General features: G+C 45.5%; 1 protein-coding gene across 1 annotated transcript; it reads left to right on the plus strand.

Annotated features, from left to right (window-relative positions):
• Positions 1-471: 471 nt before the first annotated feature.
• On the plus strand, positions 472-13,070 carry LOC144103471 (uncharacterized). Its single transcript, XM_077636178.1, has 6 exons — positions 472-623; positions 1,158-1,233; positions 3,291-3,420; positions 7,848-7,945; positions 12,134-12,410; positions 12,931-13,070. Exons 1-6 carry the CDS (start codon positions 472-474, stop codon positions 13,068-13,070), a joined length of 873 nt encoding a protein of 290 aa, XP_077492304.1.
• The last annotated feature ends 9,716 nt before the right edge of the window (positions 13,071-22,786 follow it).

A 22,786-nucleotide genomic window follows, 5' to 3' on the forward strand; every position in this document is an offset into this window, starting at 1 on the left:
TTACTATTTCGCTTGCTAGCGCTTCGACACTGTGTGCAAAAGCATGGATTTGCATTGCGTAGAAGACGATGAGCGAGAAGTGCCGCGCGGCGGAGCGCTCGCGCTAGGCCAGCTGCGATCAGACACCGCACTATTTTGCTCAGGGTTGGTACTTATCGGATTATTGCTTGTGCCTTAATATTCGTTATACTAAATTATTCTGAGAAAGTGATCGCATGTGAAAGGCTGGTGCATATTCCTCGCCTTGTCATTTGTAAACTTATCGGTGCTTCCCCAATGGAACAGGATTTTAGGCAGCGTTATGTCAAAGTTAATCAATCTTGCGTCTCCTCAGCTGCAAGCTTTGATGCTTCCTCTCCTTCTGAGCACTGCGAGCTGTCGGAGATGCAACTGCACACTTATTTAGGATTTCTACCTTTTTGCTATATCCCTCGCTTTTGCGGCCCGCATTCAAGTCTTTCGCCATTGTCGATGGTTTTTTTGTTACTTATTTTCACTTTGTTATTTATTCTTGGTTGCGTGCCATCAGCTGTGGTGCCGGCGATTCTCCGAGCTCGGAACTCTTCCCAGGCACGGGATCCGACCCACAGACCTCCCTTCGCCGCACTCACGAGTGTTCTTTGGTATTTTTTTGTTTCTCTTGCCCTTACTTGCAGTGTCAGTCGACAAATTTGTGCAGCTTTTAATTGTATGCAGATTTGTTAAATGCGCTAGCAATTTTTCTATGTTGCTAAGCTGTGCTGTGAGATATCAAGCTTCTTGCTATTGAAGGCATGCTTTTTTCCATTCTATCTTCTCAAATAACCAGGGCAAACTGGTTGCAACTTTCAATTTAATACCTAGACATTGGTGCAAGGCACCATGTTAGGAATTAATGAAAACCTGCACATCTTATATTCATATTGGTGTGCGGTATTTCATCGAGCTCATCTTTCAGTGTGGTTATAACAGTCATTGTGACTCTTCTCAAAGAATGTATATGGGTGCATTACATAAAATCTGTTCATTTCTTTTGTCATGGGCAAGCTCATTGGTTTTTTATTTATTTATATTACATCTAATTATAGTTTTTAAAGCAGTAGACGATTTCCTCTCTTGTCATTCATGACATGGCTACAGCCACTGACAGCTGTTGCTCTGGATGTATTTATTTGCAGTTGCCAGCGGCCAGCATCTATTGGGCCATGCGTGCTTCCTGCCTTCGGCTGTGTCATCCTTCCTGATCCGTTCATGGTAGTTATTCTTTTTGAGTGATGCATATCTTAGCTGCCTATTTAGAAACATATTTTCAACATAGGCTTGCAGCTAGGTTTAGAAATGCATGCAAACTCTACATGCACTTCACAGCAGTACCTCCGCTTATAAATACCGGACCTGTAGACTTGTACAAAGTATAGTCACTGACGTAGCTCTTGACGCAGCTGCTGTTAACATATACGTGATTTGACATTGCACACCTGTTGCCAGGTATGCATAAGTGTCCTCGAAAAGGACCTATATGTTCATTTATCTCTTTAAAAACATTGTGCTCAACAATGATGGTATACCAGTATTTATGATACAGAGAACAATTTGTCAGTCAGTAATGTAACATTGCACGATGACACCAATCCTTGTATGGCATAGCATCCTTGCAATGCACTGGGCAAGCTGCGGTCAGCACAGATTTATTGCTGGTTTATTGCCATAGCATATGGTTATACTGCACAGTTTGTACCTCTACCTTCTTAAAGCTGCATCCTTGAAAAATTTAAAATTAGTTGAAGGAAAATTCAAGGAAATGTAACAGTAACTGTCTCACATTTTGGTGGACACTTGAACCGTGATATAAGAGAGGGATATAGAAGGGAAGTAATGAAGAGCTGCCCTAGCGGAGGGCTGATGCCCATGTTAGATGCCCCTCTTTAGTTAAACATACCTCGCAATTAACGCATTTGGTGCAAAACAATCATGGGACTTGCACTCTCACGAGCACCCTCATATCAGTAAAACAAAGTGCCAATGTTGCCATATTTCAGAGCTTTGCTCTTAAAAGCGCAGCTGACTGCTGCTCAAAGTTGAGAGCAAAAATACGTCTACTTTTCCTCATGTGCAGTCCGCGGTGATGGTGCCATTTGCAATGGTGATTGACATTGAGTCGCATGATGCGCAGTCCGTTCCTGGAGTTAGTGATTTTGTCTGTCGTGTGAATGTGCTGTTAAAATTAGTGCAGAACAATGGCTCTCCAGTTCATTTTAGGTAACTGTATCCTGTGCCACATGCTACCACCCTTTTTCCTCAAATTTCCTAATCTCATTTAGCCATCTGATTGCCACCCATTCATGCATTCACCTACTCTTGGAATCCTCCCAGTGTTTTAGTAATTCTCTGCATTACACTTGCATTGCACTTCCTCTTTTTTAGATTTAGTCAAGATATCTCTGTTCCTGTTTCTTGCATAAGCATAAGAGGCAACTCAAGTGCACCATCTGGGCTTGTGATGCAAATGTGTAGGACCCTTCGTTTTTGGGTAAAACCTGGTTTCTCTCTACTGTTGCACCAAAAAAGATTCTTAAAGATCAGGTTCAACCCAATTTCTGTGCAAAAGTGCCTGTAAGAAAGTGTGGTTTGAAGGTGCACAATCCGAAGAACTGCTGGAGTGTAATGGATGTCACATAATTCTTCTGACAGATTTTTTAAACAATTCTGGTTATTTTCCTCTTAATGTTTATTTTTTGTCGGTTGCTTATAATTTTTGGATAAATTGAAAACTACATGTACTGACTGGTATTTCATTCCAATAATAAATCCCATTGTTATGAAGCTGTGTTGGAAGGCAGGTGTGCATTTAGTATGCGGGCTTTGAATTTCAGTGATTGTTTCTGCAATGCAAAATAGAGGGCAGGTCTCTGCTGTGCAAGTTTTTGCAATGGAGTGAAAGTAACTGGAGCAGCATTTGTTACTGTGTCACCCAGCCAAAAGTTCTCCCACAGACCACTGAGCTTCTGAATACCTATGGCTTAATGCTCGAAGCTCTGGTTGCCTTTTACGAGGTTTTCTGCATTAACGAGTGCAAGCCCAAGGGCACAGAGCTACCAAGCATTTGAAACCATAGAGCTATACACAGTAGTGCTGGGACCGTGCAGCAAGTCAGTGTGAATTAGGTCGCGATAAACGTGGTTTACTGTAGAAAGCTAGTGTGAAAAAATAGTTGCGCTCACAGAAACTGCTCTTTTTTTCTTAATCGGTCATTGAAACAAAGAAATGCATGTAAAATTTCATATCTCGCTGATTCCTCAATTTTTTTCCAGCTAAAGACCAAGAGTTGCATGGAAGTTGTGCAAGCCACCAAGTTGCATGTGATTTGTGCCAGGGACCTGGAGCAGGCTGGGAAATTAGCGGATGGCCAGTGGTATTCACTCAGTAAGGCAAGCTTTTTCTGTAAGTACAGTTTTTGGCATGGCATTGCTTAGGGATGCATGCACTAAACTGACTACTCTACACCTGCCCATGCTTCAAGAACAATGAAGTACATGAAAAAAATTGATTTCCGAAAAAAAATTGCAGCTTCTGTTATGTTTTTCAGGAAAGTATTTGCCATTTGAAGGGCTCAGTGTGCTGTGAAAACCTTAAAAATTATGTGCTTGTTGTGGCTTTTTTTTCAAATTTCTCCTTCCACGTCAATGTTGGCCTGACCTTGTAGCTTGTCTGCATGAGATTGGCTGCTACCTACAGTTCGCTTTTTTGTTGCTCCTTTATTGCCTGTCACATTTTTTGCATGGCAGTGTTATGCAGTTTGGGAAGCAATCTGATCTGATTTCTGCATTGGCCTGAAGTGCAAGCTTTTGCATGTGAGGCAGGTTTATGGTGTCCCCTTGTTTTCTGTAACTGCAGTTTGGCCATGAGGGTTAGTCCTTTTTTATTTTGATGCAGTGTCATATACTTCATGCATAAATTAATGAAGAAAGCACTATTTTCTGTAATAAATGAACATTCATTATATCTGGGGCCATTATAAGTGCGCTTGACACTAAAATGGCTGTCTTCCGGCATTCAGTATTACATCTTAAAACCAGCCACAAGACACAACACAGGAGAAAAGATGAGCACAAGACGAGGCTGGTTTCACAACTGAAATTTTATTAAAGAAAAGTGGCAAAAGAAGACCTGCAAAGAGATTCACGCGCGCAAAACCCCAAAGCAGTGAGAGGGCAAAAAACAATCGAAAGGCACTGACATACTAGTAAACCATCTAAAAAACTAATTCCTTACAGTGAAGGTACACCAACGGTTTAGCCAGGCTCGTTTTTAGCCTCACCGATGTAAGTCTCAACTATATCAGGACAGATTTATCACTTCCCTAAACCACTGACGTGCCGCGGAAATCAGGCGTGCAAAGAGAAAGGTTGTCCTCCGATTGCATTCACGAGATTGAACGTGCAGTGTCAGGTGAAAATTCGCCTCCTCTCTATACAGTGAAAGTGCTCTCAGCTAGGCGCACATTCAGATATCTGCTTGTCTGCCCATAGTAGTTTCAGCTACAAGGCAGTGGAATGCAAAAACCCGTTTACTTTTGCAAGTAGTGGACATTTTTTATCTGCTACTGTGCATAGCGGACGATTACCCGTAGTTGTATCAAGCCTAGTTTGAACGGAGAAGCAAAGGGCTCCTACCTCACTTTTAGCTGTCAAGACAACAGCAACATCATACTTTGGTGCAACTTTCTTCGGACGGTGCGAAATGGCGAGGAGGTAAGGTATAGAGCCCGCCTTTTTGTGCTGCTCAACTACGTCAGCATCATGAGAATGGTGTTCCGTTCCCTCGAAAGAGTAAAAACACGCTCTGACAGGTGCGCGAGATGGGCAAGTGGGAACCCAGGTGCCATTGGCTTGGAAACCTGCTCCGAGAATGCATTCTAAACACAGTGATGGCATGACTTCCATAAAGCGGTCGTAATGCATGCGATTGCCAGCCTGTCCTTCACCAGCCTCGAGTGGTTCTACTCATAGCTAGGAGGCTTCCCGATCTTGGGCTGTGGCACCAACATAAGTGGTCGTCCGCAAAGCACTGGTCTAAGTCAAGAAGCTACAAACGGTTATGCTTAGTGAAATTCAAACGTAAAAGATGGGCTTTGACCGCATGCCTAAAGATTTTTAAAACGTCTTGTGCCAACTTATATGAGCCCTCCTTGTGCAAAAAAATTGGGTAGCAATCAACATAACGAAATGCTACTATGCCGAGGTCTTCCAAACGGCTTTGATGCGGTATCGACTCTGGACAGAAGAATGTCGCAGAGGAACGGTGCGACCTGGGACCCTCTGCATATGCCTGATTTCTGATGTAAATACTGCCTTGCCAACTCACAAAAGTGGAGTTCTGTGGAGTTCTAGTTTCTTGTGGACAGCAACCTGGGCAGGTGCTCTGCAGTGAGCATTGAGATGTAGGGCCTGTACTATTCATTGTCACATGATAGACCTCTGAGGCATGTGCAAACTGCATCAGGGTGAACAATGAACATGGTTTTACAGATGATTGCGTGATTTCGGTTGCTGGCTTCATGGGGCCGTTGTCCTTTTACTGCAAATCTGCATTTGTCAGTTACCAGGGCAGTATTTACACTCAGGTCGTACCTTTGCTCAGCGACATTTTTTTGTCTAAAGTCGATAAGGCATTAGAGCCCTGTTTGGAAGACCTTGGCATAGTAGCATTTCGTTATGTTCATGACTACCTAATTTTTCTGGACATTGAAGGCTCAGATAAGTTGGCACAAGATGTTTTAGGAGTCTTTAAAGCATGCAGTCAAGGCCTGTCTTTTACATCAGAATTGTCTAAGCAGAACCGTTAGCAGTTTCTTGATGCAGACCTGCGCTTTTTGGACGACCATGTTTGTCAGGGCTACAGCTAAAGATCGGGGAAGGCTCTTTTTAGCTACGAGTTGGACCACTCGTTGCTGGGGAAGGATGGTGAAGAGGTGTATTTGTCGCTGGTTAAGGTCAGTAAAGATGGAAACACTTGATGGGTGTGCAGTTGTGTGCATGACATCAGCTTTACATAAGTCATGCCATCACTACTGAGGACGCATTCTTGTAGCAGGTTTCCAAGCAGCTGGGTTCCCACTTGCCCATCTCAACAACCTGTCATAGTATGTTTTCACTCACTCGAGGGTAAGGAACACATACTCGGATGATGCTGATATACCTTAACTCCACAGTATTTCACAGTCTCAAGAAATTCGCGGGAAAGCGCAATGCTGATGTTGCCTTAACAGCGAAGTGCATGAGAGGAGGCATTTGCACCGCCATAAAAAAAAGGCTAGATAAAACTGGGTACTTGTCCACAATGGACAGTGTCACAAAAAAAGGTTCACCACTTGCAAAAGTAATGGAGTTTATTGCGTTCCACTGCCTTATGGCTGCAACTAATATGGGCAGACAGGCAGATATCTGAATTTGCACCTGATGGAGCACTTTCACTCTATAGGGGGAAGGCAAATTCTAATCTGGCATTGCACGCTAAATCTTGTGAATGCAAATCTGAGGATGACCTGACTCTTTGCACGCCTAATTTCCACGACACGTCAGTGGTTTACGGAAGGGATAAATCTGTCGGTAGATAGTTGAGGCTTACTACATCGGTAAGGCTAAGGACACGTGTGGCTAAGCCATCGGAAAACCTTCACCGTAAGGAATTTGCTTTTTCAGATGATTCATTAGTATGCCAGTGACCTTTGATTGCACTTCGCCCTTTCACTGCTTTGGTTATTGTGTGCCCGTATCTCTTCGCGGGTCTTTTCTGGCTTTCCTTCAATGATGCTGCCGTGGTGGCTCAGTGGTTATGGCGCTTGGCTGCTGTCCCAAAAGACGCAGGTTCGATCCTGGCCACGCCAGTCGAATTTCAATGGAGGCGAAATTTTAGAGGCTCGTGTACTGTGTGTTGTCAGTGCACGCTAAAGAACCCCAGGTGGTCAAAAATTCTGGAGCCCTCCACTACGGCGTCCCTCATAGCCTGAGTTGCTTTGGGACGTTAAACCCTCACAAATCAAATCAAATAATCAAAATCTTCAATGAAATTTTTGTTAGTCCAGCCTCTTGAGCTCATGTCTTGTGTGTTCTGTCTTCTGGCTGGTTTTAAGGTGAGTCAGTACTAACTCGGCCAGTCGTAAGCCTTGTTCAGTATTACAACATTTTGAATAAAGTGAGAACTTTACTAGGCTATGTTGCCGGGGATCGTGTCCGCAGCAGTTGTGGGCAACTCAGAAGAGTTAGCGTCATACGATTGGTTGTGTAATTGGAAGAGGATGATGTGCGGATGCTGCGCGAAAAGCAAATTTCGTAATCGGATAATTATTTACAGCCAAAAATGTCCAAAAAGTGGCTGGGCCAGAGAAAAAGTGCCGCGAAATTTGAAAACGCTGAAAGTAGGTGGAGCTACAACGTAGCGCCAAGTTTGAAAAACTGGAAGTATGGACAAAGCCAAAGCTTGGCGCCAAGTTTGACAACTCGAAATGAGCAATCACGTGACCAGTGATAAGTGACCTATATGTAACCAGAAGATAGCAAAAATAATGATAAATTAGAGGCAATTAGGTAATTATCGAGAATCAAAAGGCAATGAATGAGAAGGCAATTAGACTGAGCGGGTATTCAGTGAGTGGGCAGGAACGATGCATGGAGGAAAATTTGAAAACTCGAAATCGTTGCTGGGATGAAATGAGGGTAAAAGAAGAGTTAATTGATAACCAATCAAGTCAACGAGAAAACAACCATGGCACCAAATTTGAATGGCGACCAGTGTCGAGGAGGCGTCAACGCTTTCACATTTTTTTTGTGCAGGTAGCAGCGGTGATCTCTATTTTTTCTTTTTTTCAGCCAAGACAAAGACCACTTTTCTTGGCTCATGGGCGATGTATCTAGGAACCTGCGGCCAGGACAACGCTGGACAGCATGCATCAGCAAGCTCGAAAAAAGCACGAAACTGTAAATAAAAATTGATCATTTTCATTTCAATTCTAGTGGTTTTGTGCACGAATTACTCTGGAATGCACAAAGCTTGTGTTAATTGACAGACGACCATTAACACGCTGTGCATTTTTGTGCATTGCCTACTCCAGAACAGAGCCGCCGCGGTGGCTGAGTGGTTATGGCGCTCGGCTGCCGGCCCGAAAGACGCGGGTTCGATTCCGGCCACGGCGGCCGAATTTCGATGGAGGCGGACTTCTAGAGGCCCGTGTGCTGTGCGATGTCAGTGCACGTAAAAGAACACCAGGTGGTCGAAATTTCCGGAGCCCTTCACTACGGCGTCCCTCATAGCCTGAGTCGCTTTGGGACGTTAAACCCCCCATAAACCAAATACTCCAGAACACAAATCCTGTGTTAATTGACAGGTGACAGAGTAACACTGTGTAACGTACGACTGTTACACAGTGTACGAGCACTACACCAGACACACTACAGAAGACAAGACAGACTATAAAAGACAAGACAGACTACAGAAGACAGGACCGACTACAAAAGACAAGACCGACTACAGAAGACAAGACAGACTACACAAGACATGCCCAAAATACGACAAGACTACAGACTACAGAAATTTTCTGTCTTAGAATCCTGTAGTGTGTTTTGACTGGGTATTTTCGTCCGAATCTATTCGATTCGTCATATCGGACTTTGCGTCCGACTAATTCCTGTGAGAGCCACGGCGTGCAGCAATCGACAAGCAAAGATAACTATATTGGAGCAGAATTTGAAAGGAATGACTACATCCCCCCTATGCGCACATTCAGTAATCACGTATGCTGTATTAGGGCATGAAATTCAGGAGGCGATCGAGTAACACATGAAAAGTGTCGGAAAACCAAACATAATCGAGGTTTTCAAGCAAGCAGTGCCATTTTTTATGTATAGGTCTTTCGTCTATGAGCAAGCCATGTTTTTATGAATGGAGGCAAAGTAGCTTAAAATAAATACGCTTTTAGGGACCGCCAAGCTTTCTATTATAGTGCAAAGAGTTCCAGTTCCCATCCTGAATATCTTTATGGCTGCACCATGAAACTCCCGTAATGACATGTAGCGGGTTTTCGATTCCCTCAGCCTGCAAACAGCATAGAGCAGCACTCCTACAAGAAAAGTTTGGAGCCAAACTCTAAAAAAGCTGGAGATTGTAGACGCATTAACGCAATGAAGCGAACAACGCGATTCACCGCACGGGGATCTCTCTTGAACTAGTTCAAGGCGCCGCCGCTGCGTGGTGTTAATTTAATGAAAATCGCCTTTATTTAGCCTTCTTGGACTTAAGCGGTGCATACGACAACGGGAACAGGGAACTCCTGTGGAACATAATAAAAGGTGAAGGTGTCAGTCATGAGGTAATTAATTTTCTACAGGAAATATATCGAGAAAATGAAATTCAAATAACATGGGGAGGAATTAAGAGTACAACAACTGTCCAGATACACAAAGGATTAAGGCAAGGTTGTCCTCTATCACCGCTGCTGTTCATGCTTTATATCATAAGCATGGAAAGAAGGCTACAAGAAAGCAATTTAGGTTGTGATCTGTCATACACATTAGGCGGATAGGTTGTTGAGCAAATATTACCAGGTTTAATGTATGCGGACGATATTGTACTGTTAGCAGATAGCCAGGAAGATTTGCAAACTTAGGTGAGTTGCTGTGGAGACGAAAGAGACAGTCTAGGTTTCAGTTTTAGCGCAACTAAGTCAGGTGTGATGGTTTTCAACGGGACAACTGATCAGGAGCTTACAATACAAGGCCATGATATACCCCGAGTGGCCGAAAACAAATATCTCGGGGTATGGGAAAACAAAGGGCATATGTAAACGGAAAAGCACGAACAGTCTCTGATAGCAAAAGTGCGAAGAGATGCCGGGATAATGAAACATAGGGCATTGAGGGGTACAACAGGTATGAAGTCCTCAGAGGTATTTGGAAAGGAATAATGGTGCCGGTGCTTACTTCCAGGAATGCGGTTCTATGCTTAAAAGCTGAAGTTCAGTCGTGATTAGAAGTAAATCAGAGAACTGTCGGAAGATTAGCACTAGGCGCCCACGGGAAAACCACAAACGAGGCATTACAGGGGGATATGGGCTGGACAACGTTCGAAGCACGAGAAGCTCAGAGTAAAGTACTATACGAAGAACGCCTGAGGAAATTGGATGATAACCGGTGGGCAGCTAAGGTATTTAATTACCTGTACAGAAAGAGCGTTGACACACAGTGGCGGAAACGAACTAGAAAGCTGGCCAGTAAGTTTTCGAGAGACGAGGAAGGAGAAAGAAAGAGCATTAAACGACCGGTTAAAAACGTCGAAGGTAAAAATTGGACAGATTCGATGGAAAAAAAGCACAGTGTAGAACTATATCGATGCTGGAAAAGGCATATCAGGAAGGAAACGTTTTATGATAACTCAAGAGGCAGTGCCCTGCTCTTTGAAGCTAGGTCAGCGTGTATTAGAACGGGCAGCTACAGAAAAAAATTTAACGAGGAAGATGACACATGTGCTGTGTGTGGTAAATCTGTAAAAACAATAGATCACCTCATCCTAAAATGCGATGGTATCCATCCCGATGTCGATGCAGGCACAATCATTCTGCCTGATGTTTTAGGGTTTAGAGATTACAATAGCCATGCAAATAAATCTGCTATGGAAATTACCAAAAAGCGATTGGAGGATTAGTGGTACAAAAGCAGAGAGGTGACATAAGTTTCAAAGTGTAGGAAGACGTTTTTTTTAAGGAAATTGCGAATTGTATTAACAATTTACAGCAGAGTAAGAAAATAAAGAAAAAACTGAACATAGAGGCAACAACCACTGCCCCGTTTCAAGGGGGATGCTCCTACCTTCCATCTATTCATCCATCGCCAATAACTATCAAGTGGAATACAAAATTGATAGCGATGGTGCTACTCGAAATAACTTTCTGTATACTCTTAACGCGAAAACACCTAAATGTAGTAAAAAGAGTGTGACCTAACCTCTAGCGCGCACCCTATTATAAAAAAGCGTTTGCTAGAGGACAGCTTGCACTCTTCTTGCTCCTGTCTGTTAAGTGTGTAGAACTAGCAGCGCAATCTCTGGACGAGAGGAGCGCGCGAGGAAGACGAAACGACACGGGCTGCGTGACAGAAAACCTTGGGCCCCGGCCGGCTCGATGATACGCCATTAAAACAAATTGTCCGGCAATCCAGCAGACAACTGCTTCTGGTCTTGTTCTCGCATGCGCTGCACAGCTGGTGACCATCGGATGAGATCCCTGTGGTCCATTCTGAGACGATGTATAGTTATCGAGCACTATCAGGAGCTGCTCTATACAAAGAACGCGAACGCAGCTCGGGTCCGACGTCGACGCTTACGGCCCACAAACACTTCTCAGCTGTTGCTGTCGGCCTGCTGCCTTTCATGGAGAACAGCCCATTCCTTTGGTTTCATCAGACCGTGGCCCGCTTCGACGTAGTCGACATCATGACTCATGCCATACGGTATTTACACGTCGCTTGCTCACCCCCTCCCACAGCTGCGCGATGATGATGATGAATCAACATTTATTGGGCCCGAAATAAATCGGTGTGTGCAGGCAGGCACAAGACGGAGTGCTTCCCTAGTTACGGGACCCATATGTTGCCAGCAGCTCCTGGCCCTTGTCCATCAGTGCGAGCTGAATCGGTAGAGCGGGGCTAGATGACAAGGTCTTCCATAGTTCAGGGGGCTGGGGATTGGGGGTGTAGGCGGGAAAGAGAGGAAGGGGGTCTTGAGTTCTGTGCACTCTGCCAAAACGAGCGGCAAGATGCCCTTTTCTCTTTTGCAAAAAAGGACAGAGCATATCGTGTTCCGCAGGGTACATGCGGTCCATCGGCACGGGATACGCAAGCGATCCCGCCTGCGCTCGAGGCTGGATCGTCTGTTGTTGCCTGGTGAGTTTGGGGTGCGGTTTTGGCAGTCTACACCCTTTCTTGCGGTACATGCGGGTAATGTCCCGAAAGCTGGTGACCGGGTGCGGTCGTTCTTCCGGCTCGTGCTCTGCCCGGATTGGCATTTCTCGGGCATGGTAGTCGGCGATGATGTTGCCTGCTACCTGCGAGTGAGCCGAGGCGGACAGGAGCTCTATGGCTCTTCCCGGATGCCTGCATTTGGATAGAATGTCTCGGGCCGCGGAGGAGATGCAGAAGCTTCTGTCGGCTGTCTATGTGTCGGTGAACACGGTGTCCACGCTAGGCTGTGCGAGTGCGAGGGCCATGGCCGCTTCTTCGGCGACAGAGGGGTCAGAATTGTCTTCAGGGACGCGCTGACGATCAGCCTGTCTTTTGTGGTAACCACCACCGCGGCACGGTCACTGCGTTTTCGGAGCGAGACGTCCACGAAGAGGACCCTGGGGTTCTCTTTCAGATTTCCGGGCTATGGCTCTGGCCCGCGTGGTGCGCTTCTCGTCGTAAGGTCACCGATATCCTGGCCTGGTTCTGGTTGAACAGTCAAGCAGATCCCTATGACTAGCTCATGCGAACTTCTCGCATGCACTGCAGCGTCGGAGCTAGCCGAGCGCGTTTCTAAGCGCTTCTATAGGCTTAGCAGAATGGAGACAATCTCTCTATTCGAGTGCTTGATCACATCGCACAGCTTCTTTTCGTTCGAGGCCCAAATTTTGACGGCACTCTACTACGTGATCTCTTCCTCAGTGGATATTGGGAAATTGTCAAGATTGTCCTGGCCGCTGCCTCGGCAACGAATGTCTCCAAACTGGCCGACTTGGCCGATAAGGTCCTGCCGATCGGCAACTCCTGTCCACAACTTGTCACTGACAGCTCTTCCACCACTACCATTTGCGAGCCCCAGACACCCGTCTCTTCTCATGCGGAGTCGGTGGTTGCTTTTTATCTATCAATCGCTATGCCGCAGCATAGATCAGCTGATCCCTGCCACAATGCCTCGAATCCGCAGAGGGTCTGACCTGGGCCAATGAAGATGGTCCCCTGTGCCGGTCCCCGAGAGCACTGCTCAACCTCACCATCCTGGCGGCAGCTTTGCATGGGAACCAGGGCGACCAACCTCTAGTGGCGACGCGCTGTCAAGGCGAATAGCACTGTTTTGTTTTTAACCTTACTGACAAGACCAGCGGCACAAATTCTTGAATGATGCAGGCTCAAAATTCTGTGTCCTATCTGCTACATTCTATGACTGCATGACTGCATGCCATGACTGCATGCATGACTTCGGGACCACACAACTGCCTGCTCGACGTGAACGGCACAGCATTCCGGTCCACAGGGAGCGCTCTCTTACTCTGAACTTTGTCCTCGATGTATTTGTTTCGATGTATTACCGTAGTCGCTGATCTCGACACGTCAATGAGACTCAATATTGACTTCATTCCACTCAATCTAGAAACATATAGTTGACCCTAGTGAGTGAGTGACGGATAACAAAAGCGGGAACGTAAAGTGAAGTCGTTATACCCGAGGCAAGAACTGCTTTCATAAAGTTAGGCGGGTAAGATAGCTTTGCAACGTTGGGCGGGAGACATCCGCAAGCTGGCTATTCCAAAGCCGTAATGAAAACCGCCGCTCAACACGCCTGGCTTGAAGCCATGACACGTTGGGGCCTTTACTCCGCGACCGGTAAGGAAAGAAAGAGTACTAGTTTTGAACTGGCAGCCTCGTGTTCGAGTTTAACTATTGTCAAGTTCCGGACACCTATGTTAGGAATTTAGTTTTCTTTAGTCGCGACCGTTCGTGCACGCCGTACGTGCCAGAGAACTGCACTGTGTGCTGAAATGTGCGTGTGGTGAGAGTTTTCTAGGAATCCTTGGTCTTTTATTATCCGATCTTGTTTGCCTCCCATAGAACGCAATAAGCAATATTCTAGTTGTAAACGGCATTTCGGTTATTGGCAATGACAACTATCCAAAATTTGCTTTCAGCGCAATCCAGAATAATGAAAGTCGTGCCAAGTGCGACTTGCCTCACTGGAAATATTGTGCAGCAAATCGAGAACATTGTTTTCGAGTTTCTCAGCGACAATGTCCAGCATTCATGGGCAAAATGTTTGAATATTGGAATTTTATAGCGTCCTATTAATCATAAAAATAATCGTCAAATCACGCAATCTGCGGCAAAACCTTTCTTTTTGAGGTTTTTCCATCGCAAGCATCGAGGAGTTAAAACTGCCTTAGAAAAACAATGGGAACGATTCTCAGGAGAGCAAAAGACTTAATGGGAAAAAAAAATACAAGCCAGCCCAGGGTTTCTGTGCGGATATATTGATTGTTATATTAAATCTTACAAAATATGAAAAAATGGCGCTAATGAACTCTTTCCCGTTTAAAACTGTTTTGCCGTCAATGGTCGGTATGAAAAAACAGACCTTATTCATGGTTAAAACAGATGCTTGGGCGAGTTGGTAACTCATTGTAACCAGAACAGCGCGCACTAAGACACGGACACGAAGGGAGACACGACACACACGAGCGCTGACTTTCAACTGGTGTTTATTTTTCAACTGGTGTTTGGAACGAGGCATATATACAGTTCCAACAACACCAGGAAACCAAACCATCCATTCATAGATTCATAGTCAATTCATGCATGTCGCACTGAACAAGGATGATAACAACATTATCATTTTCCCTTCGCTAAAAATGCCAATTCTTTAGGACTGATTGATAAAGAGGGGCTACTGACGCATGCGTCATTAGACCAGGCGATGTGCGCTGCTTCGATTATTTCGCGTGCTGACTGACTTCACTAGCACACAAATTTTAAGTAAACACAGTGACCAGTTAATACGCGAAATAATCGAAGCAGCGCACATCGCCTGGTCTAATGACGCATGCGTCAGTAGCCCCTCTTTATCAATCAGTCCTAAAGAATTGGCATTTTTAGCGAAGGGAAAATGATAATGTTGTTATCATCCTTGTTCAGTGCGACATGCATGAATTGACTATGAATCTATGAATGGATGGTTTGGTTTCCTTGTGTTGTTGGAACTGCATATATGCCTCGTTCCAAACAATAAACACCAGTTGAAAGTCAGCGCTCGTGTCTCCCTTCGTGCCCGTGTCTTAGTGCGCGCTGTTCTAGTTATATTCATGGTTGTCTTAGTGCGGCGAGATCAGTCCGGACAACAAGATCAACAATTCATTCGTGGAAGACCTTTTTTCTGATGCGGTTGCGTGCTTGAACTGTGTTCGTTCTAAGAACAGGCGGTCCGCCTTAAAGCCCAATACTTCACCGTTAGTAATCTTGAGCATTTTTATGTGGGTGCGGCCGCTACACATATTTTTGTAACACCCCCTCCGCGGGTTCATGATTTGTCCCTTTCTTCCAGAAGTAATTGCTATTCCTTCGCCCCTGAGGTGATGTCACGTAGGAATACGTCTGGAAAAATCTTTTCGTTTGTACTTTGTGGAATAATTTTGTTGGAACAAAGCGCTGGAGCAATAGGTGATGAAGAATACAGCAGCTTGAAGGCCCATACCTCACGACAAAAAATTGACGCCTAGGGAGAACCATCTGAAAAATTTTATAAATGAAAATGCAGCCAGATGAACGTCAAGCACCAGATGCAGATCCTTACATACTTCCTATATTTGTAGCCTCTCTAGATTGATCGAATAAAAACCGGCCGCTGAGGACTAAGTGATCGAATAACAAACAATAATCTAGCTCTTTCTGAAGTTACAAGGACCAAAAAGAGCAAGCTGGACAGGTTGCAAATTTTACGCCCTTTTGAAGCGAAAGCCCCACTTGCCTAGGTGAAGCCAATTTCGCCGCGCGTTGCCTGTTGACGTTCTAGTGAGCCAGGAGTCAAGTGTGGCTATAAGCCCTGTCATAAGTGGTCCACCATGGTGCCGCATCACTTGACCTTTGACCTTGTCCTTATGATTCTCTAGTAGAGTGCAGTAGAAGAGACCACAAAGTTGTTTGGGTGACCAACCTCTCGCGATCAACCGTTAATTTGACAGGGTGGCAGGGTGGGCGCTCTGCTTTTCAGTGTGCGGAACGCATTAAACGTTACAAACGCCAAGCCGCGTCTAGTTGCCCGATACACACAGCTTTCGCTCTCTAACCAGGTTGAGCAGTAGTTGAACCGCAGCTATTTTTTTTTAAAACCGCGAGGATTGAATTCTCATCTGTTTGTCTCTCCTCGGTGGGAATATTTTGGCGATAGGTTTGAGAGAATTCAAGCATACAAGGTGTGTTGTGAAGCTGTAAACCTTTAAGGTAGAGTCGCGAATGTGTATGTTATAATATCGACTGATTATAAATCTTTACGTGCAGCGGTGTCTCAGTGGCAATGGCGCTCGGCTGCTGACTCGATCGTGTTTGATCCCTGCCTCGGCGGTCGCATTTCGATGCAGCCAAAATTTTAGAGACATGCGTGCTGTGGTGTCAGTGCACGTTTAAGAACCTCAGGTAGTAGAATTTTCCGAAGCCCTTCGCTACGGGCTCTGTCCCAGGCTGAGCCGCCTTGGGATGTTAAAACACTTGATTAACCATCACGTTTGGACGTTTATCTAATTCTTTTGAGGTATCATAACTGTGAAACTGACCTTAATATTCATTTCAGGTGTTACGTCAAAATTATGAATACAAGAAAGTTTTCTGTAATACACTGTGCAGAAATCTGTTTCGAGAGTCATGTCATTCGTTCTTCCGCCCTGTTCAAGTATACGAGTCTTTAGATATTTGTTACATCTTCATGCTCTCCATAAGCTTTAAGTCCACAGCGTTGAGTCATTCGGGCACAGCCTAGGCATGGGACGACCTTGTTGGGCACTGCGACGTTCGCACTGCTACTTATCATGTTGTTATTGATTAGGCATTGTGCGCTTTATTGTGACTCACTACTCCCGCCACCTTTACTGCTGTGGAAGGCTCCTGTATCAGTCTGTCAAAACGCGTGTACAGGTTTTTGCTTCAGCAATGTTCCAGATTTCACTTCCTCTAAGGTGTTTTTCTCTTACACGGTCCCCGAATAATGTATATTCTTCTGTGTATGCAACAATGTTCTGACAGCTGTTTTGAAGCAGTTGTTGCTTACAGTCGGAACAAGCGAATTAAATAGCCTGTTCCGGTGGTAACATCCTATGTACGAAAGAAGTTAAGGACAATACAAAAACAGAACAAATATTCCTTATCGAATCTCGATATTTTTCGTTCAGGAAATGCTCAAATTACTTAGTAATTTGGGTTTTGCGAAAGAAATGAACAAAGCGCACTTTAAAGATTAAGCATCTTCGTGATGATCGACAGCCTTGACCTGACCAGATCTTGACCTGACCAGGATATTTTCTATATGCTCCTGATTTTCCAAGAATCAAGTTAAATTGCAAAATTTCGCCTTTAACTTAAGCGCGAATTTTCTGTTCAAAATTTGGAGAACGGTTTTGAAAATTGTCGTCTAAGCTTAAAAGAAAAGATTCCAGATTTACAAATTTTCACCTGTCTGTGTCCTACGATTCGCTATATAAGTCCCTACCTACGAACCCCAAATGACGGAAATCCGATTTTTTTTTACTCTTTTTTCATTTGTAAACAAACTTGGCAGCTCTGACGAAAGAGGCGTCCCAAAAGGCTCCCGACGAAGCTAGATTTCAAAGGGCTGAGTATTGCGTTTTCAGATGGCTTTTTGTTAAATACTTCGCAAGAATCGACTGAAACTGCGGTGCTCTGCTACGCATACAAGATTCCACAACAAAATTAAAGATGTGTGTTAGATGCCGTGTCTATTACGCGGAAATAAACATTGCTTGAATGCAGCTTCGCTGAACGCTCAATAGAGAGCCAAATGCCGCACGCGTTTTTCTTCCATTCGGTGAAAAAAGCCGAAAATAAGATGCGGAAGAATAAAGGCACGTAAGAGAACCCCATACTTTTGTACAGCAAGTGCCTCAACTGGAGGACAGTGTTGCGACCACCTGTAACCAGCTTCAAACCGGAAAGGACTTCGTAGTCCGAAAAGAGATCTATCTGCCTTAGCACAGTATGGACCTTAGAAAAGCCAATTTTCCTTAAAATCAAGATGCTGCCGTGCGAGCGTGAACACATTTAAGTGAATGAAATCATTTGTGCTAAACCGTAAAAATATGGCGGCGTGTTTGTAGTCCTGCTCTAGCAAAAATGATGCTACACAAACTGCTCAAGCTCAACTCGTAACCAGTGCTGGGACGCAGGAATATTAATTCGCTGCGGCTTTGCCAAACCGTCTTAGGGCATTCGAACGTTTCATGCTCGTCCGCGATTTGAAGATGGCGGCCGGTGAAAACTTAATTGTTTTTTGTGGGGAAAGCAAATGGCGCACTATTTCTCTCACTTATCGGCGGACACCTGAACCGCGCCGTAAGGGAAGGGATAAAGGAGGGAGTGAAAAAAGAATGAAAGAAAGAGGTACTTTAGTGGAGGACTCCGGAATAATATCGACCTCTTGGGGAACTTTAACGTGCACTGACACCACACAGCACACGGGCGCCTTGGCGTTTCTCCTACATCGAAACGCAGCCGCCGTTGTCGGGTTCTAACCCCGGAACTCCGGATCAGTAGCCAAGCTCCCAAACAACTGAGCCACTGTGGCAGGTAAATTGTTCTAAAATTGCGGGAGCGTAATGCAAAAGTGACCTCCGTCATGTGACAGTTTTTTTTATCTGATGGCCTTTATTAGTTTCTTGAAAAGAAAAGGAACCTTGGAGCTGTGATTTTCAACAAAACAAAACCAATGAGCATTCAACAACTAGGCCTATATCTCTTAAACCCAAGTTTTTCTGTGCACTACAAAACTTAACTCGGTGGACCTATTCGGATTTAATTTCTTGCCCAGCACATTAAAAGTTCGCCGTCGGTTCTTCTAGCTTGGCACAAGTTAGCGGAAACACCTACTCTATATTTCGTTTAAGCAAACTGTGAGTACTGTGATAAAGGACTTCTTGAAGGGTGCTACATGGCGAACAAATAGCAGAACGTCCTGCAATCTGCCGGAGTTTTTTAGAGCACACACGAGCGTCGGAGCTGTCAATGGTTGTCGTATTCAAGCTTGAGCACCAGCCGCTGAAGGTTCTACAGCTGAAGACCTGTCTTACAAGTTTCCCCGGGCGAAAAGGTGGCATCCTTATGCCTTATGGGGTTGTAACAATAGCGGGGCAGAATTATGATCTGAGGCAGTTGGTGTGTACAATTTCACATCCTCGGCGACGGTGTTTCATGGACGATGTAAGCAGTTCGATTAGGTAATTGGCTGGGGATGTTTTGCTTGAGAATGTGGTAGAGGCTCTGGCACTTGCTAAGATGTTTGGAGCAAAACCCTAGAGAGGAGAAAGGAACGCATAGCCAGGCCAAAGAGCCATAAGAGCGGATTGATCATGGTGCTGTTCTGCCGGTGCTGAGCGTGAGAAGTGAAAGAACGGGCAAGCTGGCGGCATTATTCGGCATTCGTTGCGGCTTGGGAAAGAGCCATAAATTCGAACCATCAGGTCGGTTTGGCACATTGGGGCCCATGGTGCAAGAAAGCTCATGGCCTTACAGGACAACGTGCGGGCGACACTGCGATCGTGGCGTAAGTAGCAGAGTGACAACCATAGTTGAGGAACGATAGAACGCGGTGCCAGGTGTAGTGATGGAAGCAACATACATTGCCAGCTTGCCCCCGAAGGTATGGTAAAAACGCTCAACCATGCCATTTGTCTGAGTATGTTGCGCGGAGGTGGTGCGGTGAACAATGTTGCATTCCTGAAGGAAAGCTTCTAAAAATTCGGAGGAAAGCGGGACCTCTATCACTCAGCAACTCTTTGCAAGCACCATGCTGAAGAATACTACGATTAGGATGAATTAACCAAAGTTGTGGTCTTAGCCAGATGGTGAGGGTGAAGTTTTGGCGTAGCGTGTAAGATGATCGATTGTATCGATTGCAACGTTAACACACTCTTGTGCTGGGCTGAGCACGGCAGCAGCCGCAGAGGAGCGGCGGGCTGGCAAGGTGGGTTTTTTTGGCGCTGACATTTGGGGCAGGACTGTAGGACCTGGCAAAAATAACGATCTTTCAAACGCCAGTAGTACTGGTGCCGCACGCGGGTGAAGGTGTTCAATAAGTCGTCGTGGGCACACTGGAGATGATCTTGGTATTGGGTGCAAATTACGGAGCGCAGATCGGTCAGAATAATAAGCAGTAACTTGCGACCATGCAGGAGGCCATCCCGGATACAAAGAAGCTCGGATAACTTGCGACCATGCAGGAGGCCATCCCTGATACAAAGAAGCTCGGATCTGGTGGCGAAATGGTAGAGCAGAAATACTTATTAGTAATTGCAGTCTTCCGCTGCGGGTGGTCCCCTTATTTCAAGAGTCCAAAGGCCGTGGCTCGTTCGGAAGCTTGGTCCTGGACTCGAGGAGTCATTCTGCTCTTTCTATCCTCACGACACTGCTGAACGTCTTCAAACGTTCTCTCTTCAATAGCCCACATGTATTTAATGAAGACCCGTGGTTTGCATATCATGTGCGTGCTGAGCCCTCCAGTGGGAAAAAGACATGCCCGATTTTCGCCGCATCATCCCACTTGTTGAATGACGCCATGCGCTCAAATCGGTCCAATCAGTCTTTGGAGTCTTCACCTAGGGATCCATTGAATTTTGGCGGTACCCGTGGCTGCTGCAGTACGATCGGTGTCGACACCTTTGGCGAGGTTGCGGTGCTCGTAGCAGCGTCTTTTCGCTGTCTGGGGCGGTCAGCAGCGTCCCGAACTCAGGCTGCTCTCCCTGCAGACGTCGGCGGACTCGGTGAACTGCTGACTTGTCGTCGGGCGCGAAGCGCTGAAGGCTGGCGTCACGACTTGAAGGGGGTGTCTGGTACAAGGAAGGGAAACCAGCACATCCACTAGATGTCACGAAGTGGTGACTGCGGTCCGGAAAGCAGAAAGGCTGCGAAAATGTGTTCCAACAAAACTCTATTTGTGCTGACTTGCGCCCACAATGGACTGAACCACTCGGCGGGGGCGGCGTTGCAACAAGCGTGCTCGGAGGTCGTCGAACAGAATGCCCGCCACTGTCAGCCATGCTCAATTTAAAGCTGATAGCGAATTTTCTAGATACGGCGTGTAAAGCTACTACAACATTCTGGATCAACCTGGAATCGGCTCTGCCTGGGTGCGAACAATCTAGATAAATCTGGTCGCGTCTTGCATCACAAACAAAGCGATAAAGTGCCGTGTCGGCAATTTTGAAGAATGCATAACCACTACAAAGATTCGCAGCAATATGGTCTACAGTTTGCTAAGAAGTGGCGTTGTGATGGAGGCTCTGAATGTCGCCGTGGAGATATCAAAAAGAAAATTTTGATGCTAAATGACCCGTAAGCATTGCTCAAGAAAGATATCAGAGTAAAAGTAGCTTTGAACAAGCTATTTAGGACAAGCAATTTAGGGGCCACAACAGAGTCCTCGTAACGTATTCCGTCTTGACGGCCGGGGGAAAGTGAAAGGAGGCAGCGGAACTCGCCGGTTTCTAAAGCACCGGCCGAGCGGAGAACACCGTCGAAGAGGAGAGGACAAGCCGTTTTATCCACAGTTGACGTATTGAGGAGGGGAGGGATTTAAGGAAAGACAGAAACGCGCCATGTGGGTAGACAGGAAAGTGGAACTGGAAGAGGAAAAAACAGAAAGAGGTGGTGCCACGGCTTGCCGTGGCTCCAGTGGTTAGCTCCTTACGGGACTTGAAAGGAGTGGAGGCTAACGCGATTTTTTACGAAGTGTAGAGGAAGATAACGCCAGATCAACGCCCAACTAAACACTGCGGTGAAGCCTATCAAGTAACAGTAGCCGCATGAGGCTTGCGATCGTCGCAAGGAGGCAGCTGTAAAGTTCAATGCCGCGTTAACAAGGCTCGAATAAATAAAGACCACGATGGATATTCGCGACAAATGTGTGCCATGGCATCTTCGTAGATTCACATTGCAGGTGGACCTGGATATATCCATATCTGACTGGGAAGTCTGAAGAGTATTTATATACGAACTTAATATGCAAATCCTCACCGATAACAGTGGTGTATGCTCATGAAGGAGAAAGCCCAGCTGCCAAATGTGCTCGAAACACAGATGCTATGCCAAGCACTTAAACATGCTCGAAACAAACAGACCCTTGCCAAGTAGCTGAACGTGCTTGAGACATAGAGGCGAACGTAAGTAGCTATTTATGTGTCAGGTTGGTCGTCACGAGTATAGAAAGTACATTAGTATGCTTCTGCTAGCGCAACCGTACTTTTTTCTTGCATTCGCCAGACTGACCGGATAGCCAGCAGGAAACAACGCGAATGACAACCAGCTTTGGCTGATTAATGAACTGAGCCTGTAAGCTTAGTTCTATTAGCTTTTCATTTTCCTTTTAGACGACGTTGGTCTAATCGACAAACCGTAATACCATCTTGCATCCAGCCGTTGGGCAATTTCCATGCCGTACACTTTAATGGCCCTTTGTAGGATATTGCATGCACTTCACCTTTTAATATTTTCTAGCATTGCTCGGTGATGCATCTTAGCCCAATTTTGATGCACTGTTTTTTTGGGTTGCCTTTTTATATTTGGTTTAGATCTAATTTATTTAGATTAAGTTGTACAGCATCTCTCTCCTTACGTCCTTGTCTCTCTAATTCGCGTCCTCAAGCAAACTGGAACCTCAGCGACCTTTACCCGGGGGCTAAAATCTGCTTTTCATTGCAGAATTCCACTCTCTCTAATAAGCAGCTTGGCCTCATCATCCTCACAGAAAATTGTTATCCTAACTGTTATTTTTAATTTTTACGCTTTTATTGTGGTTC

The sequence above is a fragment of the Amblyomma americanum genome, chromosome 9 (genome assembly GCF_052857255.1).
Source record: "Amblyomma americanum isolate KBUSLIRL-KWMA chromosome 9, ASM5285725v1, whole genome shotgun sequence".
NCBI lineage: Eukaryota > Metazoa > Arthropoda > Arachnida > Ixodida > Ixodidae > Amblyomma > Amblyomma americanum.

Coding starts and splice junctions, on each gene's coding strand:
- LOC144103471 (XM_077636178.1), top strand. CDS start 472: ATGGTTTTTTTGTTACTTATTTTCACTTTGTTATTTATTCTTGGTTGC. Junction 3,421..7,847: donor CAGTAAGGCAAGCTTTTTCT/GTAAGTACAGTT, acceptor TCTTTTTTTCAG/CCAAGACAAAGACCACTTTT. Junction 12,411..12,930: donor CTATGGCTCTGGCCCGCGTG/GTGCGCTTCTCG, acceptor TCGAATCCGCAG/AGGGTCTGACCTGGGCCAAT.